This window comes from Psammomys obesus, unplaced genomic scaffold (genome assembly GCF_907164565.1).
Source record: "Psammomys obesus unplaced genomic scaffold, mPsaObe1.curated_primary_1811, whole genome shotgun sequence".
NCBI classification, from domain to species: Eukaryota; Metazoa; Chordata; class Mammalia; order Rodentia; family Muridae; genus Psammomys; species Psammomys obesus.
This window is the reverse complement of record NW_026596051.1, coordinates 10,855,984-10,873,063: the sequence shown is the minus strand read 5'-3', so window position 1 is coordinate 10,873,063 and position 17,080 is coordinate 10,855,984. Positions and strand designations below refer to the sequence as shown.

General features: G+C 44.4%; 2 protein-coding genes across 4 annotated transcripts in view; both read right to left on the bottom strand.

Moving 5' to 3' along the window:
- The window catches only part of Pkd1l1 (polycystin 1 like 1, transient receptor potential channel interacting), a 41,469-nt gene extending 36,691 nt beyond the window's left edge, over positions 1-4,778 (bottom strand). Inside the window, exon 1 of the mRNA XM_055624042.1 lies at positions 4,735-4,778. Within this exon, the coding sequence (XP_055480017.1) occupies positions 4,735-4,778 (44 nt within the window). The remainder of the gene's footprint in view (positions 1-4,734) is intronic.
- A 6,871-nt stretch (positions 4,779-11,649) lies between these two features.
- The window catches only part of Hus1 (HUS1 checkpoint clamp component), a 15,007-nt gene continuing 9,576 nt past the window's right edge, over positions 11,650-17,080 (bottom strand). For all 3 annotated transcript variants that reach the window (XM_055623732.1, XM_055623733.1, XM_055623734.1), the window contains exons 6-8: positions 16,264-16,363; positions 14,963-15,082; positions 11,650-13,533 (exon numbers count right to left, since the gene is read on the bottom strand). In XM_055623732.1, coding sequence (XP_055479707.1) covers positions 13,451-13,533; positions 14,963-15,082; positions 16,264-16,363 — 303 coding nt within the window. In that variant the 3' untranslated portion in view covers positions 11,650-13,450. The remainder of the gene's footprint in view (positions 13,534-14,962; positions 15,083-16,263; positions 16,364-17,080) is intronic.

The window sequence follows — 17,080 nt, the reverse complement described above, 5'->3', positions numbered from 1 at the left end:
GGGGGGGTTGGCTTGGTGGCACCGTTCTTGCCTGGCATTTGTAAAATTCTGGGTTCCATTTGAAGCACCTAAATAATGACAATAGTAGCAGTGGGACAATTCTCTGTGTGAAGGAGACCTCAAGCCAAGGAGCCAGGTCCTGGAATCACAGCATCCCACCAATCACTGGCCTCTGCTGATTTCCCTGTAGACTCGGGGCTTCTCTGTGTGGCCCCCTGCACCTCCCCTCGAGCAGAAAGTCTGGAGTGGGGCCCAAGGAAGGGGTTAAAAGTATACCACCTTGGCACAAGGCCACTTCCAGGGAAAGCTCTCTGTGACTTCATTCAGTCTCGATGAATTCCCACATGAACAGCCTTTCTTGTAAGAACAGTGTGAGACATTCTTATCAAGGACAGGAAGCTGAAGCTCGAGGAATTTGCTGTTAAACTAAGGCTTATCTTCCTAGTTGATTCTCTGCATGATAAAACTTCTAGAGCCCCGGCCTTGACCTGTCACACTCTCCCAGCTTACCTTGACCTAACTCAGAACCCAAGTAGCAGTCTCTAACTACTCTTTTGGGTCTTCATTTTCTTTTTGGGGCTTCTGAGCCACATAAAACTTGTATTAGAGCTACGTGCTTCCCCTCCTTTCATCTATCGTGTGTCATTTTATCCGTGGACCCAGCAGGGACCCTTTGAGGACAGACATGAAGTTGGTTGCTTCTGTGCCTTCAACCTGTATTTGTTAATGGGGTGAGCCCAGAGGCTGGGAGTCCATGGGGGTTCCACACCACAAGGCTGCCCCCCACCTTAGAGGATGCTGGGCAGTTGGGGTGTGGAGTACAATCCCGTCAACACATGGGTGCCTGTGGCCTGGCTGAGGTGGCTTGCCCTTTTCCCAAGGCCTTACCAACTAGCACTCCATGGAAGAAGGCTCTGAGGCTGCAGCCACAAAGTCGAAGACACTCCCTCTCCCTAGCCCAGGCTGAGGAAAAGGAGCAACTCAGCTGGAAACACCTGTGCATGGGAATAAACGGAGGAGTTAGTGCAGCAATGCCACGGAGCACAGCCACCCTGTGCTATTCTTCCTCCATATTTCTGCCACAATCTCATCAGGCATATAGTGACTGTCACACAAGCTGAGACTGGCTCACTTTGGTGGCTTTTCCGTTTTGGTTCAAATCTGGAGGCTGTTTCTAACTAACTAAATTCAACTTTCATCAGGCTGTTGCAGAAAGCTGGGTCTGGCTTCCTGCTCTGGTGGAAGGAACTGACGCTCAAGCTTAGTCCTGGGCTCCTGGACTCCCCTGCATCCCATCTCCTGTCTCTCTAGCCTCTGAGACCATGTTCTGTAGAGGGATGCTGGGATTCAGCCACCCACGAGAATCTTGCACTATTGTTATTCTCTGGTTTAAACTCCACAGAAACTCAGATCATGCTGTGGATTCCTAGAGGCCTGTATGTCAAGAGCTTCGTCCCCAGAGTATTGGGATGTGTTGGGACCTTTAAGGGGTGGAACCCAGAGAGATCTGCCCTCCCAGAGGATTGCCACACACTTGCGCCCTCAGGGGCTGCTTCTCTGCAGGCCTAACCCTGCAAGGCCAACCTACTGTGGGGCTGACCTGGTCCAATCTGTGAGTCCAGACACATCTTTGGTCATTACTGGGTGATTATCTCGGCTCTTGGGTTACAGGACAGGGTCAGTATGGTGAGATCACGGAAGTTGAGGGAGATAAATTAACTTGAAAATGTTGGTACCAGTAGTGAGTGGAAGAGCCAGCATTCACACTGAACATTCATATTGACAACCAGCATTCACACTGGTTCTGGAGGCACCCAAAGGTGCTGCTCAGCTCCATTTCATAGACCTTTCCCCATACTCCCTAATGGTTTCTTCAGACTCAGTCTACTGTTGCAGTCAGCCTGAGGACTGGGGCCTTGCCCTCCAGGCCATAGCTCCTCAATACCTGACCTAATCATGACTGTCAAAACAATCTAAGAGCAGCAGATAAATTGACTTGGAACTAGAATGTGAGTTCCGGTTTTGACTCTGACAGTTGATGATGTTATTTGGCTTTCATGTCCACTCTGGCTACTAGCCACTGCAGTGGAGCAATGGAAATTGTTATCCATTTCCCAGCACCTGTGAAATGTGGAACTTCCTCCTAAACAGCATCATCTCTTAGCTGCTTCTTTCCTTCTCTACCTCTTCTCCTCATCCCACCCCCTCTTCCTTTTCCTTCTTTTTCCCCCTTCCTCTTATATTTCCCTAATGCAATGGAGAAGAAAGGAGCCTATATCACAGAGCTGGTACTGGAATTACCATTTCAGAAAGGGCCTTTGTGCTGTTCCATTTCACTTTAGGGTGTTAGTCTGAGTCTTTAGAGCTGGAATCTACTTTCTGTAAAAATGCATTTAACTATAGTTTTTAAGCTATTTAAGTTTATAGTTTTTAACCTTTATTTGGTGTTTATATAATGTGGAGAAATGTATGTATTTCAATTTCAGCAAGGCTGTGCAAAGACAAAAAAAAAAAAAAGGTTAGTTCTAGCCAGTTTTCATAAGCTTGGTTCTTGAAGCAATAACCAAGAAGCCACCACCAGAGGGCAGACAAGGACATAATGTATGCCAAGAGAGGTTGAAAAACCCAGAAGAGGTCAGCTAGCCTGTATAGTGAAGATGAAGAGAGAGAGCATGTAGTGGTGGCGTCTGTTTAAACTACAAATTCCGAGGGTAGTGCTGTCTACTCCTAACTATGCTCACCGTTCAAAGGTTAGAAAATGGAGGCATGAACAAGAAGACAGCCTTGGAACCAGCAAACCATACTGCAGAGTCAGAGGACTGCAGCACTGAGGAGGGCAGAGGGCGGTGGAAAAGGGCTCCTACTTCTGTCCATTGTACAGACCCCACAAGTCCATGCTGAGGGACAGCCTCCTTGCTACTCACAGCAAGAGTGATAGAGTGATTTCTTGTAGTCCTGACAGACAGTGTCAAATATTTTAACACCTAGGGTCTGCAAGTCAGCAGGAGAACAGCTTTGGAACAAAAGGGCAGGTAATTTTAAAGAGCAATGGGAGAAATATGCAGCCAAATTGAACAATCTTTGGCAGCAGTGACATTAAATAAGGGCATTTCCAAGTAGCAACAAGGAGAGTACAATTGTTCTTGCCTCTTGGTGTATTTGCTAACATGATGGCCAGAACACAGAAGCAGACAGTAAACCAAAGGCAGGCATGCAAGTGTTTTTCCAGATGCCCCTTCACCTTTTGTCTGCAATGAGCTGACGGAGCAGACAGATGGGACAGCAAGGATGCTCAGATTTGAGGGTGAGAGCACTGGGGATGAGGGGAAGTGTTCTGGCTGGGTCCTACACGAAATCTGGGACCCGTAAACAGTCTGACTCACAAGAGCAGCAGAGTCCCAGCTACCTGCACAAAGCCTGCACTGTAGCCGCCCCCCAGACCAGGCCAGTGGACAGCTACGTCCCAAGGACGGACTAGCTTGATTGGTTCAGGCCTTCGAAAGGGGATGTGGGAGATGTCTGTACCACATCTTACCACAGCCCACTGGCAGCAGAATTTAAGGTAGCACACATCTTCAGAACAACACTAATATGCAATACAAGAGAAAAGTATCGAGGAGTGATTGGAAGGGGAAGTGCTTTGTCCTTTGATGGGTGGCTTGTGTCGAGTTTCTCAAGAGGAAATGACAGGCAAACTTTGTCCTCTGCCAAAAAGCAGGCATCCTTTTTGGGTTGGTAGGAAGGGTGATGGGTATTGCTCAGGGATAAAGGCAGCCCTTGGAGACCTCTCAAACACCTTCATTACGAATGCATTCTCAGCAGCATCTGCTGCTACAGTAGAGAGGGTAGAATAGTTTGTGTCTTTCCCCTTCTTCATATAAGCAAGCCCAGAACCTACTCCAGGGTATAGCACTACAAAGAGAAAGCTTGGGTCATGAGAGACCAGAATGCCACAGCAGAGCTCAGGCCCTTCCACAGCAGAGTGTTGGGAAAGGTAGAAAAACTCTGGCCATTTCCAAATTTAGATGAAGCCATTTTGGGCCAGTCTTTGGGATATCACAGGCACACCCTGACCTATTGTTAAGACAGCAGTCAGGTTAAAACAGTTCTAGGTATGGACATTGAATCAAGGCAACTCCTTCAAAATCATCCTGCTTTTCTTCTGTTGAAATAAGAGTGGACTATTACTGTCCTACTCACTTTTTTGTCACAGTGACAAAATAATTAACATAAAGAATTTAAATTATAAGGATGAGATACAGTACCCTCAAGAATGTGCTCCCAGTGACCTGTTCCAGCCAGCCAGGTCCCACCTCTTGGTTTCTACGAACTTTCCAAGTAGTGCTACTAGCTGGGAGCAAGTGCTACTAGCTCTGAGCGTATGGCTGGGCAGTTCATATCAGAGCCATTCATTGTAAGGGACTAGAGAGATGGTGCAGAGACTAGGAGAACTTGTTGCTTTCGCAGAGGTCAGGATTCAGCTCCTGCATGCCCATGGTGGCTCACATTCATCTGTAACTCCAATTCCAGGGACCTGATGCCTTCTTCTAACCTCTGCCGGCGCGCGCGCGCGTGTGCGCGCGCGCGCGCACACACACACACACACACACACACACGGAAAACATTCATAAAAATAAAAGAAGTAAGTCTAAACCAAACCCAATTTCTTTTGAAAGAAACATTTCTGAATGCAGTCTACAGTCCAGCTCTTCACCCTTACCCAAGCCAGCTCACCTTTTCTGGTCCTCAGAAACATCCTCAACCTTTGCTTCACCCATGCGCTGTGCTAGCTGGTCCTTGATAGAACAGTCAGTACACCAGCTTCTTCCCAAGCTCACTGGAAGACACAGGGTAGCAGAGGGGCTTGAGACTTCTAATCTCTGTTCTGAGGACTCGTGTGGGGTACACATACATGGAGAAAGAGATACTCTGCAGCAATACTTCCTGAATCAGAAAACTTATATTTCTCCGCTCTGTCCTTAGGAGACATGTTTATTTAGGTGGAGATCTTTGTGTGACTGCCTGAAACAGATAAACTAACTACTCAAGTTACTGAAAAAAAAAAAAAAAAAAAAAAGCGAGAGAAATCTGCTAGCAAAAAGTCACAGCTGATAAGAGGCCCTTACTACACCATCCAGAAGCATCTCCATTACATGGACTCGGGGCGGGGGGGGGGCATCCTGGGTTCCTCTACGTTATCTCTCATGGCACCCCTTCTCTTGGGGACCCAAAAGAAGAACTGTTCTGGGCAATTCTCATCTAGTTTCCTACTTTGCCATTCATAAGCAGGGACCAGATCCTCTGTGGTTATAAAGCAACTCCCTGTTGTTTATGAAAGTGTTTGGTAGTTCTCCTAATTCTAACTTACAGAAACTTCTCAACCTCCAAAGAGAGTCTACCGAACTTAGTCTTACTTTGTCTTACTCAAGGGAACTAGAAAGTGCTTCCTTCTAGACTTATTTTATTTTGTGTGAGCTTGTGCTGAACTCAAGAGGAAAGTATTAATCAACAGGGTGGGGATGATTTCCTGTGCAAAGCTCCTTTTCAGATGAGAAAGGGAAGGAACCATGGGGTAAGAGGAAGAGCCTGCTGGGTTGGCTAATCTACCTGTATCATGTGCTTGCTGGGAGGTGTTTCATCTCTGTAGGCTGAGTAAGCAGAGCCTCTAGCCCCTCCCTTACACCCCCCCCCCCAAGAGACCAAAGGAGCCTCTGTTGACATTGGTGTCTTGTCTTTCCAAGAAGAGCTGGTGGTGGTCTCCGGTCTTCTCTCTTTGTGTGTGTTAATTCCTTTGATTCTCTCCCTCCTGTGTTTGTTGAGGTTAAGTGCAAAAATCTAGAGAAATATGTACTTTGCAGCTTCATTAGTAACTCAAAGTGGATTTGTTCCCAAGGGATGAGTCAGTTTCAATCTGTAACTTGTTTGTAAGCAAACAAAGTTTTCTCTCTCCACTTCCCCACCCAGATGCCTTGTGTCAGAACTAACACCTCACGTTTAAAGTGAGCCCTAAAGTAAAGACACCTGCCACTGAGCCTGCTGGCAGACAGCCACAGTCAGCATCAGAAACTGATGGCCATCTTTGCCCTTTGGGTGAAAGAGATATAATGAACTGGATACAAATTCAAAGATTGTACCATCCACACTGCTAACTAAAGGCTCCAGAAAGTGACAGGAGCAAGGAAAGTGAAATACATAACCAGTCTGATTTGAAGAAAAATTAACAATTAGCTTCTCCATCAATAGAGAATAATGCCAGGACTCAACTACAGTGAGCAGGAAATGGCCATTGCCACAGAACAACCTGGTGGCCTGTGCTCAGCTCTTCTCTTTTTAACAGTCATGTGGGTGTTGTGTTCTTAAATTGCTCATATCCTGCTAAAGAATGGAATTACTGTTTACCTGATTCTCAGCCGGATTCCACATGGCTGGGGAGCTCCATACTATACTAGTATGACAGCGAACACAGCACAAAGGAAAACCCATAGCAGGACCGGATGAAATCAAGGCAGCTGGAGAAGGCCAGGTGATGCCCTAGACACCACTCTAGGCACAAATATTCCAGATGTCATTAACACAGTAGCTTCTAAAAATAATCTGTTTAAAAACCACTACCAGGTCTTCACTGAGGAGCCATCAAAGACTTACTTGTCAGGGTCCTACGAGCCCTTGTTGAGGGAAGAAAGGGGAAAAATAAGGGATGGCTTTATTATTTTATTTTTTGCATGGAATTAATATGTAAGGACAGGAACCCTGCTCAAAGGAGCCTCAGGAGAATCCTCTTGAAGGCAAAGAATAAAACAGCTACCCAACTCATACTGGTCTTTTCTAAGCTTTGATCAAAAGCCATGTTTTTTGAAAGCATCCTTTGAAACCACAAGTTCTCTACTTAGATTCAATATATGCTTTTGACTTAGATAATAGCTTAAGGGTCCTTCTTACTGCACAAAGGGCTTAAGGTTTTTAAACTGCATACAATGCAAGGGATAGATGGATGCTTGTGTGTAAGGAGTATCTCCTGAAGAATTCAATAGCCTAAATAAAACAGCAAACATTTATTCATACAACTCACAGTATAAAGAAAGCAGAACACCTGTTGTTTCAAAGTCATAAGCACTTCCTGGAGACAGAGTCCTTCTGTTAGGATGCTGAGGATGGCATTTAACATCCTCCTCACTTCTGGGCAGTAACACATTTGCAGATACAATAAGTGCCTGACAAAAGATACAGGGAAGATAACTCCAGAAGGACATTTGTAAGAGCAGTAAGTTTTGCATTCCAGGCCAAGCCCAGATTCTGATTCGTATTAATTATCTCATGGCTAACATTCCCTTTCAAACTGAGCTTCCTGGAAAGGTACCAAAGAATGGGAAGCATCCATCCCTGCACCGTCTATCTCGTAAGCAATGCACCTGCAGGTATTTTTTTTTTTTAGGCAGCAAAATTGCCACTGCTCACTTCTGCTCTGTTCCTAGAGGCAGCCTGTAAGATGTCTCCCATTGCCTGCTTATCTTTGGCTATTCTGCATCTTTTACGGTACCATTCCCAAGCAGGAGCCATTCTCAGGGTCCCAACACACATAGTGCATCTAATAAACACAGTGTCTGGGCCAATTTTGGTAAATTGTGGTGTCACAGCTTGAGTTGGGGGTGGATTGCTAAGATTGTGATGGAGCGGAAACTTACCATTGGTTGAGCTGATTCCTGGAGTGGAGTGCTCTAAAGAGAACAAGGCCCAGGCTGCGATGAGAATCTTCCAGCCCATTCCCAGGAAGCCTGCTCCCTTGGGCTTTGCAGCTCCGCATAAAGCTCACAACTGGTTCTGACGAGTGAGTGCTGGTGGGACTGAGTGAGTGCTGGTGTCCACCAGAGGATCCTGATACAGCTAGACCAAGCCCTCCCTCCCTAGGAGCCCGAGCACTGAGCCTTCCCTGCTCTCCATTAGCATATTAAGACCAATGAACCTGTGACAAGTCATTCCCCCCCACCTCCCACCAACCCCCCAGAGAGACAACCTGCAAAGAGGAGCACTGGGTAGCTCGAAGGCTCTGTTTCCTCAAAGGTGAGCATGCCTTAAAAGGACAGAGATCAACAGTGGCTCACTGAAGGAAACACTATAAAAGTACCATGGCTTTGTGGAAAATATCAGGATGTGCTATCATCTGTAATGTCAGGTCATGGCATATTTCTAAGGTCATTTCTTAGTTTTGCTACATCTAGTACCAACTGTGGGAACTTTAGGGATGAGGTGTACTTCGGTGAAAAAAACAAGTGTCTAGATCCTGGGTTCATTTCCCCACTAGAGAGGGGTTGGGGGAGAAAAGATGGAAAGGGGAGGAGAGGGAAGGGAAGAAGGAGATATCTGTCTTTTCTATTGTCTTCCATGGTTCCCATTTAGTTCAAAATAAAAATATCTACAATCGTCAAATGTCTCAATTTGCTGCCTCAAAATGCCTTTGTACCTTTGATCATTTGATATATGGGCAGATACCACTCCCTAACCAGTCTCTGGACAGCACCAATAATCATAGAAAAGATGATGGCAATATTGTAGGGTTTGGTGACAACACATATAATGTCTCTGGGGGAATTTATCACTAATTTTTGCAAAAATAATTTAAAAATTTTCCATCTTATAAAATTATATAATTTCCCCCTTCCTCTTCCTTTCTCTAACCCTTCCACCTTGCCCTCATTCAAATTCATGGCCTCTTTTCCTTTAATTACTGTCACACACACACACACACACACACACACACACACACTCACACTCTCTCTCTCTCTCTCTGAAATATAAAAATACAACCACTCAGTCCACAAAATGTTACATGAATGTACGTTTCCGAGACTGATCATTTGGAGTGGGGTAACCAGGTAGTGTGCTCTTTCCTGGGGAACACTGTTATTCCCACTTTAAGACTTGTGTCTTAGTGGTGAGTAGTTGTTTGTGTAGGGTGGAGGCCTCCTGAACTTTCTCCCAGCCATGTTAGCATGTCTGTTGGTGTTGTGCTTGTTCAGGTTATGCATTGCAGCCACACTGGTCAAACTTGTAGGTGTAGCTTCTCTGACATTTCTAGGACACACAATCTCATTATAAACTTCCTGTTTGTCTGGTTCTTATAATCTTCCTGTCCCCTTGTCTTAGTTAGCGTTTAATTGCTGTGAAGAGACACTATGACCATGGCAACTCTTATAAAGAAAAACATTTACTTAAGGCTGGCTTACGGTTTCAATGTAAGTAAGTCTACTATCTTTATGGTGAGAAGCATGGTAGCATACAGGCAGTCATAATGCTAGAAAAGGAACAGAGTTCTACCTCTTCATCCACAGTCAGTAGCAGGAGACCGTGTGCCACACTAGTCCTAGCTTGAACATATTAGACCTCAAAGCCTGCCTCCACAATGACACACTTTCTCCAACAAGGCCACACCTACTCCAACAAGAACAACTTCCTAATAGTGCCACTCCCTATGGGCCAAGCATTCAAAGTCATGTCTATGGGAGCCATTACTATTTAAACCACCACACCCCTCTTCCACAATGTTCTGTAAACCTTAGGTACAGGGGTCTTAAAATGGACTGGGTTCTAGAACTCTGCATTTTGATAACTTGTGGTTTTCTGTAAGGGTCTCTGTCAATTGCAAAAAGAAGTTTCCTTGATTAAGGGTAAGGAGTACATTTATCTGTATGTGTAAGGATAAATGTTTAGAATGTAGTGCAATATTATAAGGTTTTAATAAGTGGAGGTTGTAGGCCTTCCTCCAAGATTCATGATTTTACTGTCCCTGGGTAGTTTTGGCCAGGTTTCTAATACCAGGCATGATCTCACTCTTCAAATCCAGATCATATACATGCATTATGGATCTGTTGTGCAAAAGCAGACTCAGGAAAAGACCTGGTTGCAGTATATGGCCTTTCTTTCCTCCTCAGATATGGGGTAAAACTGTTATTTCTCCTTGGTACTTATAATTTGTTCAGTCAGCAAGGAGCTCTACTTGGTACTTAGGAGGAATGAACACTCAAGTCACACTGAATACTTGATTTGAAAATGCACCATGTTCCAGGAACTGGTAAAGGCCCTGCATGCACAGAAAGAGCTTCAGAAAGAAGTACTGGTCCTCTGCTGTCCACCCATTTCTGACTCTTGCAGAATCCTTTGCAAACCATGAAAGAAATGAAGATTAAAGTACAGACACCCAGGGCAGAAACTCATTCTGGTTCTTGCTTCTTTCTGGTCACCTGCGTTCTTTCCTCTTCAGGCAGGGTACTTCAGAGGACGAGCTACATATGATGTCTCTGTAAGAAGATGACAGTTACATGATGTGTGTATGGTAGAAGTGCTTAGGGTGTCCACACATGGAGTTTCTGAAAGCTTAAGCTTACAAACAACCCTGGCTTAGGAACAGAAGGCTCTCTGGGTGGAGGTCCATATGGTCACTGAATGGTGTCATGGTGTACGAGACACACCGACCAAACTGCTGAGCTGCAGAGCAGTAAATGTCACTGAGTTCTTTGCCTACACTCATAGGCAATACAACTATGCATCCTGTACTGTGAGGACCTAGTACCATCAGACCCCTGGACTCAGGGTCCCTTTCTTGGTTTTGTTTGTAAGTTTACAAGTGTTGACATATGCCTTCTAATTTAGAAATGGGCCTACATGCTGCATTTTCTTAACTGGTGAGAATTGGGTGCTAAGAGCCAGGTCTTAGCCCTGGGAACTGGAGTGTAGAATCCAGCATTGTTCAGAGTGCTGTTGGCAACAGAGACCTGGACTCCAGGCAGGTGGCTTGTCTTTGCCCTACTGTTCCTGTGCTTCTCACTGATGAGTGGATCACCCAGTGACTTTTGAAGAACTGTTTTATCCACTCTTTCCCAGAATCTGTAGACTAAACCTTTAAGAAAGCACTGTTTCCTCTGCAGACTGTGTTACACTGTGTTATACTCAGTTATTACAGAGGTTAGACCTTGGATGCCCCACCAAAGCCTACATGTGAGTTGATCTCTAGCCTTTGGGGCTGTTTGGATGTGGAGGGACCTATAAGATCTGAGGCCTGCTGGAAGGAGATTCCTTACAGGGAGTGTGCCCTTGAAAGGGATATAGATGTCTCAGCCTTCCCTCTCTGCTTTTTGCCTAGCAGGAGGTAAATTACTACATTTACTTTTTTGTGTATGTGTCTGTGTGCTCATGCATGTATGCCATTGCATACATGTGGAGATCAGAGGACAACTTACTTAGAAGTTGGTTTCCCTCTTCTGTAGTGTGGGTCCAGGGTTCAAACTCAGGTAGCCACGCTTGGCAGCAAGTATTCTCACCTGCTGAGCCATCTCATCAGAAGCAACCTTTCTTCTTTAATTAATCTGTTATATTGGGCCCGTTCATGTTGGGCTGATGATAAGACTTTCCTCCATGTAAAAGAGCCTTATTAATTAATCCAGGCTCCAGTGCTATAAGCCCAGGAGAACTTAAACATGACAAAAGTCTAACTTCCAACTCTGGAGATAGGAATGTGCTGTGAAAATTAAAGTTAATGTTCAAGAAATTAAAGTTGTCAGATGAATATGTCCATTAATAAATAAATTTCAAGTAATAGTCAAATAATAAATATTTTTTATTCTATAAAATATTTTTATAACAAAGTTGATTATGAAATTGTTAGAAAAGAAACAAATGTAAAAAGATTGAAATAAAAACTACCCAGAGATAGCTGGGTTTAGATGTATACTTCCTGGTGTTCACTGTCACATGGTGGACAGCAATATCCCACTGGTTTTGTTATCATACAGGTAGCACTTTCTCCCACAGCATTAGTCTATAGGATCTGTCCTCTAGCACAAATCATCTGCCAATTCCCTATTCATATTAAACATTTATTTAAAATAGTACTAAGCTTTGATTATAGCCTGTATAATAACTCTTACAAGCACAACGATTAAGTCAAAGAGAATGGAGAGTCAATAGCATATTGAACTTCAGGACAGTGGTACTAATACCCTTCCTAATACTGATGTCCAAATGATCCGTATTTATCATCTTCTACTTGAATAATTCTTAGAAAAAAATCCACAAACTCAAGCTCCCTTTTAGATGCTCCATCAAAATCCACACAAAAGCACGGAATTGGAGTGTGGCATCAGGAAAATGGCAGAATAGAAATCTATGACTTTTCCATGTCCCCACATAATTCTAACTAGGTAAATTTCCAGCAGCAAGATGACCACCCAGAATTCTTCAAACTCCAGAGTGAAGCTGTGTCACCCATTGGGCCACAGAGAAATACAAAACCATGAGCAGAAAAACAGGCTAACTATGAGGCTGCTCTACCCAGCTGACAGTATCACACATACAGAAATTCCCTGTAATTGATTCTACAATGTAAAAAATCAATGGGAGCTGAGCATTTGGTTTCTGCACATTCTGAAGCTTTGCAGGAGACCTGCTCTGCTCTGGTCTCTTCACATGGGACAGTGTGAGCGGAGCAGAGCTAGCCTAATGAAAAATAGGACAAGCCACACAGCAATCAAATTGTGAGAGCTGGGAGTGTACCCTTGTGGCAATGGTAATGCCATCAAGCTTTGCAATGGTTGCAGTGCATGCAGGAATACAGAATTTCTAGACAGGCTTACTATACAAGAATAGCCATGGGCAAAAGCCATGGTGTGAAGGCCCAAGACAAGTATGTATTCAAAATACAGATACTGATATGTAACCAAAAGGGTCAAGAACACTCAGGCCCTCATAGCAGTAGTAAAGAACGGTGGTTGCCAAAGGTCTGGGTACCTGGGGAGGAGCTTAACAAGCTGTCCAGAACAGGCAAGTATAGAAAGAGAGTGAAAATAACTAGTTGCCCAGGAGGGGAGGCACAGAATGAAAGGCAAACCCAGTGACAAACTGCTACTCAAATTTTAAATAGGAATGGCAGTCAGCTCAGTGGCAGAGCACATGCTTAGCACGCATAAGGCCCTGGTCTCATCTCCAGCACCAAAGAAAAACAAAATAACAAAAACCCCACAAAAAATTCTGAGCCAGGCCTGGTGATGCTCACCTGTAATCCCAGCACTCACGGAGGCAGGGGAAGGAAGATCTCTGTGAGCTCAAGGCCAGCCTGGTCTATAAAGTAAGTTCAGGACAGCCAAGGCCACACAGTGAAACCCTGTCTTGAAAACCCAAAACTAAAAAAAAATAAATAAATAAATAAAAAAAAATAATAATCTGTCTTTCCTTCTTAATGTCTTATAAGAAATAAGGGGAGGGGGGTTGGTATTGAGTAATATGAAAAAATGATTATCAGATTGTGCTTCATTAATTCCGTTTGTGCTTAAAGCAACATAGAGAGAGGAATAAGCCCAGTACAGATCTCTGTGGTGCTGGGAGGACAGACAAATGACTGATCATCCAGTGCTTCTCTCATCACGACAAAGGTCTTTGTGCTCCCAAGTCTGGTGAAATGGTGTCAGGACAAGGCTGGGATGAAATACTGAAGGGAGATATCTTCCAGAAGCAAATCAAAATGAACAGTTCTGTTATTCACAATATCTAGGAGAAAAAGACATAGATTTGAAGGAAGCTTCTCACCCCCACCCATCACAACAGCTTTTCTGCTATGGGCACCTCCTATGCTCTGTTCCCTCTGAGGGCTCATGAAGGTCATAGCACATGCCACTGCCACCCACTGGGGACAGTGTGCGAGATGAAGAATAAAGCTGCCCAGGCTTTAGGGGGAAATCAGGCTGATTTAAACAAGTCAGCCTTCCTGGTGAAAGCAGCTCCCCACAGGGAGGTGATCAAAATCCATGGGCAAGGTCTGAGTGCTTATAGTCCTGTGCACGCTGTGATAAGACTATACCACATACAATCAAACTCTTCCCTGTGTTATGATCCCATTGTCTCTCACACAGCCTCTTCTGTGGTTTCACATCCTGTGTTGGCTGGTTTTTTGTGAATTTGACACAAGCTAGTCATCAGAGAAGAGAGAACCTTAACTGAGAAAACACCTCCGTAAGATTGGGCTGCACAGAACATTTTCTTAATTAGTGACTGATGGGGGAGGACCCAGAGTGCCACCGCTGGGCTCTTGGTCCTGGGATCCATAAGAAAGCAGGCTGAGCAAGCCATGAGGAACAAGCAAGTAAGCAACACTCCTCCGTGGCCTTTGCATCTGCTCCTGCTTCCAGGCTCCTGCCCTGATTGAGTTCTTGTCCCGACTTCCTTCTATGATGAACAGTGATGTGGAAGTATAAGCCAAATAAACCCTTTCCTCCCTAGGCTGCTTTTGGTCATGGTGTTTCATCATAGCAGTAGTAAACCTAACTAGGTGAAATCCTTTTTCTCATTTAGAAAGGCTGATCCTTTCTGTTTTATTGCTATGGTCTATTCCCAGGTCATCTTCCTTAGCTTTGTTCACTAGTGGATTAAAGGTCAGCCTGGGTGCTTTCCACAAAGAGAAGGATGTCACATCCTGGTCATTGGCTATGTTTTTCTTTAAAACAAACAAACAAAATAAAAACAAAACCAAACAAAAATCCCAAGGAGTCACGCTTGGGATGCTCTTGCCGAACTGCCTAGCTCAGTGGGTTGAGCAGGTGAAGAGGTTGGTAATAACCAACCACTGGGGGGAGACTTGGGTAGTGAGCACAGTTCAGGTGGACAATGACAGGAAAGTAAGCAGCTTAAGCTGAAACTCAGATCTAAGCAAAAGCATAAAACCTGATAAACAAAGTTGGTATGAACAAGTCTGCCCTTTCCCGACAGGCAGAGCCCACTGCTAGTCCAGCATGGCTACCGGCTTTCTGGTACTATGCTGCTCAGCATATCTCTTCTTCAGCATCTCTAGATACTTCTGACTCAAGGAAACTTTTAAGCCTGACTGTCCCAGGGAGCTCAAGTTCCCAGAACTGGGCATATCCGCACTTAGAAGACTGTCTTCACCTTAGACTAGCGGTGAGTAATGGAGAAGCAAACTCACTGCATACTGCCCTGGTGGGGGTCACTTGCTGTCCTGCAAGAAACTGGAGGAGTTTCCTTATGTCGATGTGCACCGTGACCATGTCTTCCGGGTGTCTGTTTTGAGAGACACTCTCAGAGGCTGCAATGAAATGAATGCTTTTAAGTCCAACATCCCCATAACAAAGAATTCAGAGCTTGCAAAGCGGGTTGACCTATTAACCGATCTACGCTACAGCTCTTTTTAGCAGCCTGGTAGACTGCAACTTGTGAACGTTACTCATGCATCAGGCAATTGAACTGTTTAAAATACTGTAACTTCCAGAGAAGCTTCACTTAAAAGGTCTTGCAGTATAACTCAGTCTCCTCTTTACACCAAAGAAAACTGTAGTTCAGTATGAATTTCAAAGTTTAAATGCAGATAATGCCAGACTTCTAACTTTACACAGTAGAATGAGAAACAGAAATTGGCCTTTCAAGTGCTGATAACGTGCTTTGTGCCTGTGAAACAAAATGACGGACACCAAACAAAATAACTCATGTCAGGGCTGAAGTGGTAGGTCACTTCTCTAGCCTGCAGAGGCCATGGACTCAATACAGACTGTGAACACACACAGCCACAGAAAAAGCAAGGTCACTGTCAGAACCTTCATGCTGTAGTTTTCACTTTGTTTCCTGCAGGGCTTTGGTAATACTTGCGTCTGTGTGGAGCAAACCTGTAACAACCAATCCTAATGCTAAAAGTCATGGAGTCATTTTATGTGTTTCAGACAATGGCTCTCCCATCACTCGACACTTTTTCTCTGTTCCTCTGCCTACTTCCCTATTTCAGGAGAGGACTCTACTTTGGGTTCACTGATAACTAAGCTGCACAATCACTTGCTCCTTCAAGGCTTACTGAACTGATTTCACACTCCTTCCTGGCCTTTATGAGACAGAAAGTGTAGCAAGCGTAACTTTCTCACATTTTGTATACGCTAATCTAAACTTGAAGGTATAGGCTGAATTGACTCCAGGACAGATCAGAATCTTAACCTTTCAGAGCACAATGACAAATAAAGAGCTACCAAGTTCTTGGAAGTTACTGTTTTTGACCTGAATCCAGGAGGACGGAAGAACCCTTCTGCACACCCTTAATGCCTGGTGGCCTGACCCCTTGCCAGATGCTAACTGTCCCACTATGTCATAGGGACAGTAAGTCTAATCTTAGCTCTTTCTCAAGTAAGAAATAAAGAAAACCGAATTTCAACATTTTCATTGAGAACTCAATATATATTGAAACAATTTTATTAGAAGCAAAATATAACCCATAAGAAAACTCACGTAGCAGAGGGTTTCCAAGATCCTTAAAATGAGTTGTCACACATACTAACTCAGTTTCTATCTTTAGGTTCAGTTCCCCATTTAGGTTTGCTTCAATAACCTGGAAATTGAATACAATCCAATATTGAAAAAGAAAAAAAAAACATGGGTATCAGCTTCCACAAAAACTGGTTAGCAAGGCAGTGCCACAAACTTCAGAATAGTTTACAGGGCACTGAAGACCACAAGGCATCAACCACAGAAAGAAATTCTGAGAGCCCATAACTCAGAAATACCCTAACACCAAGAATATATACCCTTAGTGAGATCTCAGCAAGGGGAAGTGGGAGGGGCCTTGTGGGATATTCTGCCAAGGAGCAGGCCTGTGGAGGTCACAGCAGTGATGATGGTGGAGTGGAAGCAAGGGCTCCCTTAGGGCAAGCATTCAGGGAAAGTAGGAGCATAACTGAACAGGATGAATCCTCTGGAAGGTAAGAGAATGTAAGAGAAGGTAAGGATGGATATCAGAGTCTAGAGAGTCAAACCACAATTATGTACCCCTTCAGAGATGCCCATTTCCTCCTTTCTCATTTGATGCAGGAAGCAACTGGGATAGTAGGCTGTGTCTGTGGCACTTGCAAGAAGAGGCCCATCATCACATTTCTGTGTAAGAGAATCCCTGAGATCTGGTTAGACAAAGTGTAGGGCTCAGGTCTGGGCTCAGGCTCTACACTTCTGACCGTTTCCAGAGCATACTAATGCTGCCTGTCGTCTGACCATATCCAGCAGCCATGCTTAATGATGTGTGCTCTGTTGGTGGTGACAAGAATCCCTGAGA